At 39.0% G+C, this 16,582-nt stretch overlaps 1 protein-coding gene across 3 annotated transcripts in view; it reads right to left on the bottom strand.

Annotated features, from left to right (window-relative positions):
- Positions 1–16,582, bottom strand: part of DDIAS (DNA damage induced apoptosis suppressor) — a 37,986-nt gene that overhangs the window by 9,676 nt on the left and 11,728 nt on the right. Inside the window, exons 1-2 of one of the 3 annotated variants that reach the window (XM_023209297.1) lie at positions 13,768–13,816; positions 12,955–13,083 (exon numbers count right to left, since the gene is read on the bottom strand). The exons of 1 other annotated variant lie outside the window; for it this stretch is intronic. In XM_023209297.1, the coding sequence (XP_023065065.1) occupies positions 12,955–13,083; positions 13,768–13,802 (164 nt within the window). In that variant the 5' untranslated portion in view covers positions 13,803–13,816. Of the gene's footprint in view, positions 1–12,954; positions 13,084–13,767; positions 13,817–16,582 lie in introns of those variants that run through there. One more of the 3 variants, XM_023209299.2, reaches the window with a different exon arrangement.

The raw sequence follows: 16,582 nt of genomic DNA, 5'->3' as shown, positions 1-16,582 counted from the left end.
TGCCTAGGCTGGTCTCAAAATCCTGGACTCAAGCCTATCTTGGCCTCCCAAAGTGCTGGGATTACAGGTGTCAGACAATGAGCCCAGCCTAATTTAAATTTTTTTTTTTTTTTTTTTTTTTTGTAGAGACGGGGTCTCACTACATTGCCCAGACTGGTCTCAAACTCCTGGACTCAAGCAATCCTCCCATCTTGGCCTCCCAAATGCTGGGATTACAGGCATGAGCTACTATGCCCAGCCTGATTTATTTTTCTAGTGTCCTGATATTTAGCCCAGATGTAGAAGAACTGGATTAATGTTTTCTTAGTCTTGAAAACCTTAAAATAACCTTGGGCAGTATGGCCATTTTCACGATATTGATTCTTCCTATCCATGAGCATGGTATGTTCTTCCATTTGTTTGTGTCCTCTTTTATTTCACTGAGCAGTGGTTTGTAGTTCTCCTTGAAGAGGTCCTTTACATCCCTTGTAAGTTGGATTCCTAGGTATTTTATTCTCTGTGAAGCAATTGTGAATGGAAGTTCATTCCTGATTTGGCTCTCTGCTTGTCTGTTACTGGTGTATAAGAATGCTTGTGATTTTTGCACATTAATTTTGTATCCTGAGACTTTGCTGAAGTTGCTTATCAGCCTAAGGAGATTTTGGGCTGAGACGATGGGGTTTTCTAAATATACAATCATGTCATCTGCAAACAGGGACAATTTGACTTCTTCTTTTCCTAACTGAATACCCTTGATTTCTTTCTCTTGCCTGATTGCCCTAGCCAGAACTTCCAACACTATGTTGAATAGGAGTGGTGAGAGAGGGCATCCCTGTCTTGTGCCAGTTTTCAAAGGGAATTTTTCCAGTTTTTGCCCATTCAGTATGATATTGGCTGTGGGTTTGTCATAAATAGCTCTTATTATTTTGAGGTACGTTCCATCAATACCGAATTTATTGAGCGTTTTTAGCATGAAGGGCTGTTGAATTTTGTCAAAAGCCTTTTCTGCATCTATTGAGATAATCATGTGGTTCTTGTCTTTGGTTCTGTTGATATGCTGGATTACGTTGATTGATTTGCGAATGTTGAACCAGCCTTGCATCCCAGGGATGAAGCCCACTTGATCATGGTGAATAATCTTTTTGATGTGCTGCTGAATCCGGTTTGCCAGTATTTTATTGAGGATTTTTGCATCGATGTTCATCAGGGATATTGGTCTAAAATTTTCTTTTTTTGTTGTGTCTCTGCCAGGCTTTGGTATCAGGATGATGTTGGCCTCATAAAATGAGTTAGGGAGGATTCCCTCTTTTTCTATAGGAAGAATCAATATCGTGAAAATGGCCATACTGCCCAAGGTTATTTATAGATTCAATGCCATCCCCATCAAGCTACCAATGAGTTTCTTCACAGAATTGGAAAAAACTGCTTTAAAGTTCATATGGAACCAAAAGAGCCCGCATTGCCAAGACAATCCTAAGTCAAAAGAACAAAGCTGGAGGTGTCACGCTACCTGACTTCAAACTATACTACAAGGCTACAGTAACCAAAACAGCATGGTACTGGTACCAAAACAGAAATATAGACCAATGGAACAGAACAGAGTCCTCAGAAATAATACCACACATCTACAGCCATCTGATCTTTGACAAACCTGAGAGAAACAAGAAATGGGGAAAGGATTCCCTATTTAATAAATGGTGCTGGGAAAATTGGCTAGCCATAAGTAGAAAGCTGAAACTGGATCCTTTCCTTACTCCTTATACGAAGATTAATTCAAGATGGATTAGAGACTTAAATGTTAGACCTAATACCATAAAAACCCTAGAAGAAAACCTAGGTAATACCATTCAGGACATAGGCATGGGCAAGGACTTCATGTCTAAAACACCAAAAGCAACGGCAGCAAAAGCCAAAATTGACAAATGGGATCTCATTAAACTAAAGAGCTTCTGCACAGCAAAAGAAACTACCATCAGAGTGAACAGGCAACCTACAGAATGGGAGAAAATTTTTGCAATCTACTCATCTGACAAAGGGCTAATATCCAGAATCTACAAAGAACTCAAACAAATATACAAGGAAAAAACAAACAACCCCATCAAAAAGTGGGCAAAGGATATGAACAGACATTTCTCAAAAGAAGACATTCATACAGCCAACAGACACATGAAAAAATGCTCATCATCACTCGCCATCAGAGAAATGCAAATCAAAACCACAATGAGATACCATCTCACACCAGTTAGAATGGCAATCATTAAAAAATCAGGAAACAACAGGTGTTGGAGAGGATGTGGAGAAATAGGAACACTTTTACACTGTTGGTGGGATTGTAAACTAGTTCAACCATTATGGAAAACAGTATGGCGATTCCTCAAGGATCTAGAACTAGATGTACCATAGGACCCAGCCATCCCACTACTGGGTATATACCCAAAGGATTATAAATTATGCTACTACAAAGACACATGCACACGTATGTTTATTGCGGCACTATTCACAATAGCAAAGACTTGGAATCAACCCAAATGTCCATCAGTGACAGACTGGATTAAGAAAATGTGGCACATATACACCATGGAATACTATGCAGCCATAAAAAAGGATGAGTTTGCGTCCTTTGTAGGGACATGGATGCAGCTGGAAACCATCATTCTTAGCAAACTATCACAAGAAGAGAAAACCAAACACCGCATGTTCTCACTCATAGGTGGGAACTGAACAATGAGATCACTTGGACTAGGGAAGGGGAACATCACACACTGGGGCCTATCATGGGGAGGGGGGAGTGGGGAGGGATTGCACTGGGGAGTTATACATGATATAAATGATGAATTGATGGGTGCTGACGAGTTGATGGGTGCAGCACATCAACATGGCACAGGTATTCATATGTAACAAACCTGCACGTTATGCACATGTACCCTAGAACTTAAAGTATAATAATAAAAAAAAAAAAAAAAAAAAGAAAACCTTAAAAAATCAGATGAAAGCAATGGACTCACTCTCTCCCCCCAAAAAACATACATGAACACAATATTCTACATATTTTAGGGACTGGAGGAGTCATACACACCTATAATGTATCCACAGATTCCAGTTTAAGAATATCCTGACTATATGATTATATAATATCCCTTTCCGAGTTTATAGACCCAGATTAAATATACACAAAGTAATGAGACATATTTTAAAAAACATATCTCTTAATGCTTCCACTTCCCCCACAAAATAAGAAAACTATGATCTATATGTGTGAAATTAAATTTGACTTGCTTAAGTAAATGATATAAGCTCTCTTGGTACTTGGGAATGGGGGAGAAGATAGGTAGTCTTTGAGCGATGAGTCCTATTTTAAGATAGGAAAAGAAAGTTATTAGTGTTAGAGATGGATTTCTAGGCTAAAAGGGATTATGGGTCCCATTAGTCACCTAGAAGAGCAATTTCTGTCTGTTTGGGCTGGATGGATAGCTTGTCTGGATAAATAAATCCCTTCTCCAGCTTATAATTTTGGGGAGAGTACAGACATACACTATTGTGTGTGTATGTGTAGTTACTGCTTCTCATGAAGGACCGAACTAACTTTGTACACTTTTTTTAATAGATGTATGTCTATGTTTGTATATTTATATAATGACACCCCCTTTTGAATGAAATTTAACTTGGAACACTAATATAAGGATGAGAATAGAGATCTTGCTGAAACTAACCTGGGGGCCCTAGAGTCCTTCCTACTACTCAGCACTATACACTATTACTACTCTAATCCCATCTCCCTCCAGAAGCACTTCCATGGAGCCCCAAGGCTCTGCAGAATACCTATAGATTGGAAACTTCTTTCAATTTACTGATCTTATCTTGGAGGCTAAGAAAACAAAAAGGTTAATTCCATAAAGCACAAAATACTTATTACGATTACAGTCACTAAAAATTTCAGGTTCAAAGAAAATATTTAGGGAGGTCTCTCTGTTCTTCAGCATCTCTAAGATCTTCTGCAAAGGCAAGAGCATGGAACTCCTCTGTCATAAACTTGCTGTTCTATAGCAACGGGGAAATGGACATGAAGAATTTCTGTTTCCTATGTTGGCATACAACTGATTTCAAGTAAGAAAAGGGGAAAGCAAAAACAACAGTAGAAAAGATAAGTACCAGGATTTAGATCATCATGGCGAATGTGAGGCAAGATTAGATTGCAGCCCCAACTTGGACGGACAGAGCAGCATGTAGGGGCTCGCGTCATGAATTTTAGCTCCAGAACAACTGCAAGAACAAACAGGAATCCCAAGAGGACCCACAGACCCTCTGAAGGAAGGGGACTGCTCCTGCAGGACCTGGGAGACACCCCAAATACTGCGTGGTATTCATGGCTGAGAGACCCATAGACAATTCACATCACAGGACTCTGTGCAGACAAACCCTGAGTACCACCCTGGAGCCAGACAGACTTGCTGGATGACTAGACCCAGAAGAGAGATAATCACTGCAGCTCAGCTCACAGGAAGCCACATCCATAGGAAAAGGGGGAGAGTATTACATCAAGGAAACATCCTGTGGGACAAAAGAATCTGAACAACAGCCTTCAGCCCTAGACCTTGCCTCTGACAGAGGCTACCCAAATGAGAAGGAACCAGAAAATCAACTCTGGTAATATGACAAAACAAGGCTCTTTAACACCTCCAAAAAAAATCACACTAGCTCACCAGCAATGGATCCAAACCAATAAGAAATCCGTGATTCACCTGAAAAAGAATTCAGCGAGGCACCAGAGAAAAGTGAAGCCCAATGGAAGGAAATCCAAAAAACAATACAAGAATCGAAGGGAGAAACATTCAAGGAAATAGAGAGCATAAAGAAAAACAATAAAAACTTGAGGAAACACTGGACACACTTACAGAAATGCAAAATGCTCTGGAAAGTCTCAGCAATAGAATTGAACAAGCAGAAGAAAATCCAGAGCTTGAAGACGAGGTCTTCGAATTAACCCAATCCAACAAACACAAAGACAAAGGAATAAGAAATTACGAACTAAGCCTCCAAGAAGTCTGGGATTATGTTAAACAGCCAAACCTAAGAATAATCAGTGTTCCTGAGGAAGGAGAGAAATCTAAAAGTTTGGAAAACATATTTGGGTGAATAATTGAGGAAAACTTCCCTGGCTTTGCTAGAGACCTAGGCATCTAAATATAAGAAGCACAAGAGCATCTGGGAAATTCATCACAAAAAAATCATCACCTAGGCACACTGTCATCAGGTTATCTAAAGTAAAGACAAAGGAAAGAATCTTTAAGAGTTGTGAGACAGAAGCACCAGGTAATCTGTAAAGGAAAACCTATCAGATTAATAGCAGGTTTCTCAGCAGAAACCCTGCAAGCTAGAAGGGATTAGGGTCCTATCTTAAGCCTCCTCAAACAAAGCAATTATCAGCCAAGAATTTTGTACCCAGTGAAACTAAACATCATATGCGAAGGAAACATAACAGTCTTTCTCAGACAAACAAATGCTGAGAGAATTTGCTACTACAAAGCCACCATCACAGGAACAGCTAGGCTGGACACAGTGGCTCACGCCTGTAATCCTAGCCCTTTGGGAAGCCGAGGTGGGTGGATCATCTGAGGTCAGGAGTTTGAGACCAGCCTGGCCAACATGGCAAAACCCCATCTCTACTAAAAATATAAAAATTAGCCAGACGTTGTGGTGGGTGCCTGTAATCCCAGCTACTCAGGAGGCTGAGATAGGAGAACTGCCTGAACCCGGGGGACGGAGGGTGCAATGAGCCGAGACTGCGCCACTTCACTCCAGCCTAGGCGAAAGAGCAAAACTCTGTCTCAAAAAAAAAAAAAAAAAGAAAGAAAAAGAAAAAGAAAAACAAAAACTGTGAAAAGGAGCTCTAAATCTTGAAACAAATCCTAGAAACACATCAAAAACAGAATCTCTTAAAAGCATAAATCATGAAGGGCCTATAAAACAAAAATACAATTTAAAAAGCAAAAACAAAAAAAACCCAAGATACACAGGCAACAAATACAATGATGAATGCAATGGTATCTCAAATCTTAATACTAACATGGAATGTAAATGGCATAAATGTTCCACTTAAAAGATAAAGAATAGCAGAATGGATAAGAACTCACCAACCAACTATCTGCTGCCTTCAGAAGACTCACCTAACACATAAGGACTCACATAAACTTCAAGTAAAGGAGTGGAAAAAGGCAGTTCATGCAAATGGACACCAAAAGCAAGCAGGGGTAGCTATTTTTATATCAGACAAAAACAAACTTTAAAGCAACAGCAGTTAAAAGAGACAAAGGACATTATATAATGATAAAAGGCATTGTCCAACAGAAAAATATCACAATCCTAAACATTTATGCACCTAACACTGGAGCTCCCAAATTTATAAAACAACTACTAATAGACTTAAGAAATGAGATAGACAGCAACACAATAATAGTGGAGGACTTCAATACTGCACTGAGAGCACTAGACAGGTCATCAAGACAGAAAGTCAACAAAGAAAAAATGGATTTAAACTATGCCTTGGAACAAATGAACTTAACAGATATATATAGAACATTTCATCCAACAACTGCAGATTACACATTCTATTCAACAGCACATGGAACTTTCTCCAAGATAGACCATATGATAGGCCACAAAATGAGCCTCAATAAATTTAAGAAAATTGAAATCATAACAAGTACTCTCTCAGGCCACAGTGGAATAAATTGGAAATCAACTCCAAAAGGAACCTTTCAAAACCATGCCAATACATGGAAATTAAATAATCTGCTCCTAAATGAACATTGGATCAAAAATGAAATCAAGATGGAAATTAAAAACTTCTTCGAACTGAATGGCAATAATGACACAACCTATCAAAACCTCTGGGATACAGCAAAGGCAATGTTAAAAGGAAAGTTCATAGTCCCAAATGCCTACATCAAATAGACTGAAAGAACACAAACTGACATTCTAAGGTCACACCTCAAGGAACTAGAGAAATAAGAACAAACCAAACCAAAACCCGGCAGAAGAAAGGAAACAACCAAGATCAAAGCGGAACTAAACGAAATTGAAACAAAAACAAATACAAAAGATATATGAAATCAAAAGCTGGCTCTTTGAAAAGATAAATAAAATTGATAGACAATTAGCAAGATTAACCAAGAAGAGAGAAAATCCAAATAACCTCATTAAGAAACAAAGCGGGAGATACTACAACTGACACCACTGAGATACAAAAGATCATTCAAGACTACTGTAAACACCTTTACACAAGCTAGAAAACCTAGAAGAGATGGATAAATTCCTGGAAAAATACAACCCTTCTAGCTTAAATTAGGAAGAATTAGATACCCTGAACAGACCAATAATAAGCAGCAAGACTGAAATGGCAATTAAAAAATTATCAACAAATGGCTGGGCGTGGTGCCTCACACCTGTAATCCCAGCACTTTGGGAGGCTGAGGTGGGTGGATCACCAGGTCAGGAGATCGAGACCATCCTGGCTGACACCGTGAAATCCTGTCTCTACTAAAAATACAAAAACAAAATTAGCCGGGCATGCTGGCGGGCGCCTGTAGTACCAGCTACTCAGGAGGCTGAGGTGGGAGAATGGCAAGGGAGGTGGAGCTTGCAGTGAGCCGAGATTGTGCCACTGCACTCCAGCCTGGGCGACAGAGTGAGACTCCGCCTCAAAAAAAAAAAAAAAAAAAAAAAAATTACCAACAAAAAAAAAGTCCAGGACCAGATGGATTCACAACAGAATTCTACCAGACATTCAAAGAAGAATTGGTACCAATCCTTTTGATGCTGTTCCACGAGATAAAGAGGGAATCCTCCCTAATTCATTCTATGAAGGCAGCATCACCCTAATACCCAAATCAGGAAAGGACATAAGCAAAAAAGAAAACTACTGCCCAATATCCTTGATGAACACAGACGCTAAAATCCTTAACAAAATACTAGTTAACTGAATCAAACAACATATCAAAAAGATAATCCACCATATTAAGTGGGTTTCATACCAGGGATGCAGAGACAGTTTAGCATACATAAGTCAATAAATGTGATATACCACATAAACAGAATTTTAAAAACAAAAATCACACGATCATCTCAATAGATGCAGAAAAAGCATTCAACAAAAGCCAGCATCCCTTTATGATTAAAACTCTCAGCAAAAGTGGCATACAAGGGACATACCTCAATGTAATAAAAGCCATCTATAACAAACCCACAGCCAACATAACAATGAATGGGGAAAAATTGAAAGCATTCCCTCTGAGAACTGGAATGAGACAAGGATGCCCACTCTCACCATTCTTCTTCAACATACTACTGGAAGTCCTAGCCAATGCAATCAGACAAGAGAAAGAAAGAAAGGGCATCTAAATCAGTAAAGAGGAAGTCGAACTGTCACTATTTGCTGATGATATGATTATTTACCTTGAAAACCCTGAAGACTCCTCCAGAAAGCTGCTAGAACTGATAAAAGAATTCAGCAAAGTTTCTGGATACAAGATTAATGTACACAAATCAGCAGCTCTTCTATACACCTACAGCGACCAGAGAGTCAAATCAAGAATTTAACTCCTTTTACAATAGCTGCAAAAAAACAAAAACAAAGACAAAAAACCAGACAAATAAACAAACTTAGGAATATACATAACCAAGGAGGCAAAAGACCTCTACAAGAAAAACTGCAAAACACTGCTGAAAGAAATCATGGACAGCACAAACGAATGGAAACACATCCCATGCTCGTGGATAGGTAGAATCAATATTGTGAAAATGACCATGCTGCCAAAAGCAATCTACAAATTCAATGCAATCCCTACCACCACTATTCTTCAAAAAATTAGAAAAAAACAATTTTAAAATGCATATGGAACCAAGACATAGCCGGCATAGCCAAAGAAAGACTAAGGAAAAAGAACAAACCTGGAGGCATCACATTACGTGATTTCAAACTATACTATAAGGCCATAGTCACCAAAACACCATGGTACTGGTATAAAAATAGGCACACAGGCCAATGGAACAGAATAGAGAACCCAGAAATAAACTCAAATACTTACAGCCAACTGATCTTTGACAAAGCAAACAATAGTGGGGAAAGGACACCCTTTTCAACAAATGGTGCTGGGATCATTGGTTAGCCACATGTAGGAGAATGAACTTTATACAAAAGCAACTCAAGATGGATTAAGGACTTAAATCTAAGACCTGAAACTATAAAAATTCCAGAAGATAACATTGCAAAAACCCTTCTAGACACTGGCATACCCAAAAGCAAACGCAATAAAAACAAAGATAAATAGCTGGGACTTAATTAAACTAAAGAGCTTTTGCATGGCCAAAGAACAGTCAGCAGAGTAAACAGACAACCCACAGAGTGGGAGAAAATCTTCACAATCTATACGTCTGACAAAGGACTAATATCCAGAATCTACAATGAACTCAAACAAATCAGTAAGAAAAAACAAACAATCCCATCAAACAGTAGGCTAAGGACATCAATAGACAATTCTCAAATGGCCAACAAAACATTTGAAAAAATACTCAACATCACTAATGACCACGGAAATGCAAATCAAAATCACAATGCAATACCGCCTTATTCCTGCAAGAATGGCCATAATTAAAAAAATCAAAAAAAGTAGATGCTGGTGTGGATGCAGCGATCAAGGAACACTTCTACATTGCTGGCAGAAATGTAAACTAGTACAGCCACTATGAAAAACACTGTGGAGATTCCTTAAAGAACTAAAAGTAGAACTACCATTTGATCCAGCAATCGCACTACTGGGTATCTACCCAGAGGAAAATAAGTCGTTATGTGAAGAAGATACTTGCACAGGCATGTTTATAGCAGCACAGTTCAGAATTGCAAAATCGTGGAACCAACCCAAATGTCCATCAATCAATGAGTGGATACAGAAACTGTGGTGTGTGTGTGTGTGTGTGTGTGTGTATATACACCCATATATATATATATGATGAACTACTACTCAGTCATAAAAAGGAATGAATTAATGCCATTTGCAGTGACCTGGATGAGACTAGAGACTATTATTCTAAATGAAGTAACTCAGGAATGGAAAACCAAACACCATATATTCTCACTGATATGTGGGAGCTATGCTATGAGGACGCAAAGGCATAAGAATGATACAATGGACTTTGGGGACTTGGGGGGAAGGGTGGGAGGGGGTGAGGGATAAAAGACTACAAATAGGGTGCAGTGTATACTGCTCGGGTGATGGGTGCACCAAAGTCTCACAAAGCACCACTGAAGAACTTACTCATGTAGCCAAATACCACCTGTACCCCAATAACCTATGGGGAAAAAAAGATAAGCACCAGAAATTATGGATATAGTTTAAAAAAATTTTTGTGTCAATGTAGTATATGCAGAAAACAGGTTATAGCTCCATGGACTATGTTTCCACAGGCAAGGACTATGTGCCATGGGTTTTATATTCCAAAAGAGTCCCGTCACAATTCCTTTCCCAGGGCATTTTAAGCTCTAAGAAAGAGAGAGGAAGATGTCATTCTGAATACAAATTTCGCTGCCAATTTGGAAGTAATATGGTGATTATGAAGGTAGACAGAATTCAGATTGTGTAGGCTTGAATATGTTTCTGCCCCTAACTAGCTGGCTGTGTGATGATTTGCGGTAAGTTACTTAACTTTTCCAAACTTCAGTTGTCTCCTTTAAAGGCTGGCATTAACAACAGTATTCACTTCATAGGGCTATTGTATTAAAAGATATAATGCCCACAAAGCTCTTAGCACAGTGCCTACTGTACAGCAAACACTCACTAATGTTATCTATTGGTAAGTAATAATGGCATTATTGTTTAATCTAAATTTTTGTTGCAGATTATCTTTAAAATAAATGACCGGAAAGAGTTTTAAAAATATTTTATATCTAGGCCGGGCGCGGTGGCTCAAGCCTGTAATCCCAGCACTTTGGGAGGCCGAGATGGGCGGATCACGAGGTCAGGAGATCGAGACCATCCTGGCTAACATGGTGAAACCCCGTCTCTACTAAAAAAAAAATACAAAAAACTAGCCGGGCGAGGTGGCAGGCACCTGTAGTCCCAGCTACTCGGGAGGCTGAGGCAGGAGAATGGCGTGAACCTGGGAGGTGGAGCTTGCAGTGAGCTGAGATCTGGCCACTGCACTCCAGCCTGGGCCACAGAGCGAGACTCCATCTCAACAACAACAACAAAAAAAAAAAAAAATTTATATCTATATATTACTGATAATGTATCAGATAATGTTCTAGGCATGTTATGTATATTAACCTATTTGATCCTTACAAGAACCTTATGAGGCAGATATCACTTTCCCCATTTTGAGGCTCAGATAATTACAGTGACTTGCCCAAGGCCACACAGCTATAACGGCAGGGTTGTGATTTGAATCCAGGCAGTCAGCTCCAGAGAATAATGCTTTTAATCATGATAATATACTGCAATAAGGTAAAGTATACTTATAATAGATTATAATAATAATAGCTGCCACTTTGGAAATTCTAATATATGTTATGTATTCTACTAGAACATTTCTGTGCATTATCTCTAATTTACAATGATCCCATATTGTGGGTACCATGATCCCACCTTACAAATGAGTAATTAGACTCACAGAAGTTAAATATCTTGCCCTAGGTCACATAGTTAATGAAAGCCAGAGCCTACACACAACTCTGTTGTGTTCTATGAAGCTTGAAATTGTTCCATTACAGTAAGTCTTCATTTAACATTAGTGATAGGTTCTTGGATACTGTGACTTTAAGCAAAACTACTTATAGCAGGTTCTCAAATAACATCATTATAATGTTGATGAGAAAAAAATGTGTTTCACTATTCATCATTTTGCTTAAAGTTGCGGTGTCCTAGAATCCGACAACATTAAGTAAGGACTGTATACCACACTGCTTCTAAGTATAGATTCTGATGAAAGGCAAATAGCCCATGGATTTTAGTTGTTTCAAATGACAGGCAGCAACCTGAAAATGGGTGAACCTAAGACAATCTAAATACTATCATGCTATCACTTATTCATTCATTTAACGAACACTTGTTGAACATTTTCTATGAACTAAGCCCTAAGATGGAAGCCAAGGATTTAATGATGAATAACACAAACAGGGTCTTTCTCTCAGAGCTTACAAATGAGTACTTGAGAGACTGGCTTAATAAAGGAACACTGTGATAACTACTTCAAGGATTACTTAGAGTCTAGATACGAGTTAGAACTGCCCATCTCCTTTTCTGCCTCCCCATTCAATGCTAACTAGACAAAAAGACTAGTTAAGAATATTGCTGGCACACTACTCTTTCTTACATAGTTTTAGCTACTTACTAGTTATTCTTATCCTCTCTTCCATGCAGAGAGACAGTGTTCTGGAGAAACTTCAAACCTAACCTCTCATTTCTCCTCTATAAAGATCAGAGGAAGACCTTAGGCTCTCAGGTATAGTTGGCTTGCATCTGAGCACCATAATAAAGAATTATATGCCAAACACCTTTCTAGTTGCTAAAGGATAGAAATCACTATAACATGGTCTCTGGTCTCAAGGAGTTTATTTATTTACATTAAAAACTATTCTAAGGATCATGCAAAAATAAACAAACAATAAACAAAAGCCTCCTGTATTATTCCCAGGGATATCCCAGAAATGGGTTAAGTTTTGTACCCAGTATTGCGACTTACTCTCTGAGAAGTTATTTTTCTTCAATGAGGCAAGCGTTTAGCAAAGGACTTGACAGTAACTTAAAACTTTTCTCTAGTAATAGACGATTAGCAGTGAAATCTGTTCTGGGATTTACAGAAGAACCAACTCCTGAGAGAATCAAATGTCCTGGTTTGGTAAATCTGGTCCTTGCTCTTGAGCCACAGGAAATCTACAGTGTGCACTTGTATTTCCTCTCTCACCCGTACAGACTTTACTTTTACCTTTTGGAGACCAGGATTACCCTAGAGAAGCACTTCTGACATGATGGATATATAAAACTTGAATTCTGGAGAGCAAGTACTGAGGCTAGAAGAAATTTTCTTCTTCTATTCATGTGTTCACACCGTGGCCTGCAAAACAAAATAGCCATTGGGATGACTGGCAAATCTTTCATTACAGTGCATATTCCTTTCTTAGGAAAATCACAACCTCTACTGCAAAGCTAATAGATGTCATGTGTTTCACTTTCAAAGTGAAGGTGGTGTCAATGTATTGGAAAATTAATTCTTTTTCTACTTAAAATATTAACAGGAAGAAAATCAGATTTAAAAGTGTGGTTTAAGCAAATTCTTGTATCCTGTTTCTTAATAAATGCTCTATCCCAGTAATTCAGGAAAGATGTCATTTAGCCTCTTCACACCTTTACAAGAAGATACAAAACTTGTGTCTGCCATCAATACAAAGGAAACTACAGGTTGAGCATCTTGAATCTGAAAGTCCAAAACCCAAAATCTGAAATGTTTTGAGTGCACTATGATGGCACAAATCAAAATTCCACACGTAAGTACTTAACACAAACTTTGTTTCATGCATTAAATTATTAAAATAATTGTGGCTGGGCGCGGTGGCTCATGCCTATAATCCCAGCACTTTGGGAGGCCCAGGCGGGTGGGTCACCTGAGGTCAGGAGTTCGAGACCAGCCTGGCTAACATGTTTTCTCTACGAAAAATACAAAAATTAGCCGGGCATGGTGGTGAGTGCCTGTAATCCCAGCTACTCAGGAGGTTGCAGCAGGAGAATTGCTTGAACCTACGAGGCAGAGGTTGCAGTGAGCCGAGATTGCACCATGGCACTCCAGCCTGTGCGACAAGAGCAAAACTCCATCTAAAAAAAAAAAAAAAAAAAAAAGGATTGTATAAAATTACCTTCAGGATATGTGTAAAAGATGTATATAAAACATAAACAAATTTTTTGTTTAGACTTGGGTCCCATTCCTGTATCTCATTAATTGTATGCAAATATTTAAAAATGCAAAATTCACAAGACTTCTGGACTTAAACATTTCAGATAAAGTATATTCAATCTGTACACGAACTTACATGAATCTTTTAAAGAACCTAAATTGGTGGAAATGGTTCTTTTTTAGCTGAAATATCGTTTTATTAGATTCCAGTGTGCTGATTTTATACATCTTGGAAGAGAAAAGAAGACTTCAGTTTTTTTTTTTTTTTTTTTTGAGACGGAGTCTGGCTCTGTCGCCCAGGCTGGGGTGCAGTGGCCAGATCTCAGCTCACTGCAAGCTCCACCTCCTGGGTTTACGCCATTCTCCTGCCTCAGCCTCCCGAGTAGCTGGAACTACAGGCGCCCGCCACCTTGCCCAGCTAGTTTTTTATATTTTTTAGTAGAGACAGGGTTTCACCGTGTTAGCCAGGATGGTCTCGATCTCCTGACCTCATGATCCGCCCATCTCGGCCTCCCAAAGTGCTGGGATTACAGGCTTGAGCCACCGCACCCGGCGACTTCAGATTTTGTAAACAGAAAAAGCAAAATGTTACATGTCAAACAATAGCTCAAAGTGTTTTAATATCCTTGTATAAAACACATCAGGAAGGCCAAGGGTGGTGGCTCATGTCTGTAATCTCAGCACTTTGGGAGACTGAGGTGGGGGGATCACTTGAGCCCAGGAGTTTGAGACCAGCCTGGGAAACATAGGGAGACACTGTCTCTACAAAAAATATAAGAGAATTAGCTGAGTGTGGTGGCACGTACCTGTAGTACCAGCTGCTTGGGAGGCTAAGGCAGGAGGATCAAGGCCATAGTGAGCTATGATGATGCCATGGCACTCCAGCCTGGGTGACAGAGCAAGACCCTATCTCCAAATAAACAAACAAAAAAATCAGAGGAGTAAAATAATAAAATACAGACACACCTCATTTCATCATGCTTCACTTTATTAAGCTTCACAGATATTGCATTTTTTTTTTTTTTTTTACAAATTGAAGGTTTATGACAACCCTATCTCAAGCAAGTCAATTGGCATGTGCTCACTTTCCACCTGTCACATTTTGGTAATTCTCACAATATTTCAAAAGTTTTCATTTTTATTATATCTGATGGTGACTTGTGATCAGTGATCTTTGATGCTACTATTGTAATTGTTTTGGGGCACCACAAACTGCACCTGTAAGACGAATTTAATCTGTAATTGTGTATCCGACTGTCCCACCATCTCTCTCCCTCTTGTTGGGTCTCCCTATTCTGAGATACAACAATATTGAAATTAGGGCAGTTATTAACCCTACAATGATCTCTAAGTGTTCAGGTGAAAGGAAGAGTCACATGTCTCTCACTTTAAAACAAAAGATAGAAATAAAAATTAAGGTTAGTGAGGAAACCACGCTGATAGCCGAGATAGACCAAAAGTTAGGTTTCTTGTGCCAAACAGCCAAGTTGGGAATGCAAAGGAAATGTTACTGAAGGAAATTAAAAGTGCTACTCCAGTGAACACATAAGTAAGAATGTAAAACAGCCTTTTTGTTGATATGGAGAAAATTTTAGTGGTCTGGATAGAAGATCAAACGAGCCACAACATTCCCTTAAATGAAAGCCTAATCCAGAGTAATACTCTAATGCTCTTCAATTCTATGAAGGCTGAGAGAAGTGAGGAAGCTGCAGAAAAAAATGCTTGAAGCTAGCAGAGGCTGGCTCTTGAAGTTTAGGAAAAGAAGCCATCTCCAAAACATAAAACATAACTTGCTGCAAGGTAAAGCAGCAAGCGCTGATGTAGAAGCTGCAGAAAGTTATCCAAAAGATCTAGCTAAGATCACTAGATCTTAACTAGTTGATGATGGTGGCTACACTAAACAACAGATTTTAAATGTAGACACAACAGCCTTATATGGGAGGAAAATGACATCTAGGACTTTCATAGCCGGAGAAGTCAGCCCCTGGCTCCAAGGCTTGTCAGCACCTGGCTTCAAGGCTTCAAAGAACAGGCTAATTCTCTTGTTAGGGGCAAATGCAGCTGGTGACCTGATATTGATGCCAGTGTTCATTTGCCATTCCAAAAATCCTGCAGCCCTTAAGGATTATGCTGAATCTACTCTGCTTGTGCTCTAGAAATGGAAGAATAAAGCCTGGATGACAGCACATCTGTTTATAGCATGATTTACTGAATATTTTAAGCCCACTGTTGAGACCCATTGCTCAGAAAAAAAGATTTCTTTCAAAATATTAATGCTCATTGACAACGCACCTGGTCACCCAAGAGCTCTGATGGAGATGCACAAGGAGACTGATATTATTTTCAGGCCTGTTAACACATCCATTCTCTACTCATGGATCAAGGAGTCATTTTGACTTTCAAGTCTTATTATTTCAGAAACACATTTCCTAAGGTCATAGCTACCATAGATAATGCTTCTTCTGATGGATCTGGGCAAAGTAAGTTGAAAATCTTCTGGAAAGGTTTCACTACGCTAGATGCTAATAAGAACATGCATGATTATGGGAGGAAGTCAAAATATCAACACTAATTGGAGTTTGGAAGAAGCTGATTCCAGTCCTCATGGATGACTTTGAGGGGTTCAAGCTTTCAATGGAGGAAGTGACTGCATTTGTGGTGGAAC

Source organism: Piliocolobus tephrosceles, chromosome 13 (genome assembly GCF_002776525.5).
Source record: "Piliocolobus tephrosceles isolate RC106 chromosome 13, ASM277652v3, whole genome shotgun sequence".
Lineage (NCBI taxonomy): Eukaryota > Metazoa > Chordata > Mammalia > Primates > Cercopithecidae > Piliocolobus > Piliocolobus tephrosceles.
Note: the sequence above shows the minus strand (reverse complement) of the source record. Positions and strands in the feature narration are given on the sequence as shown.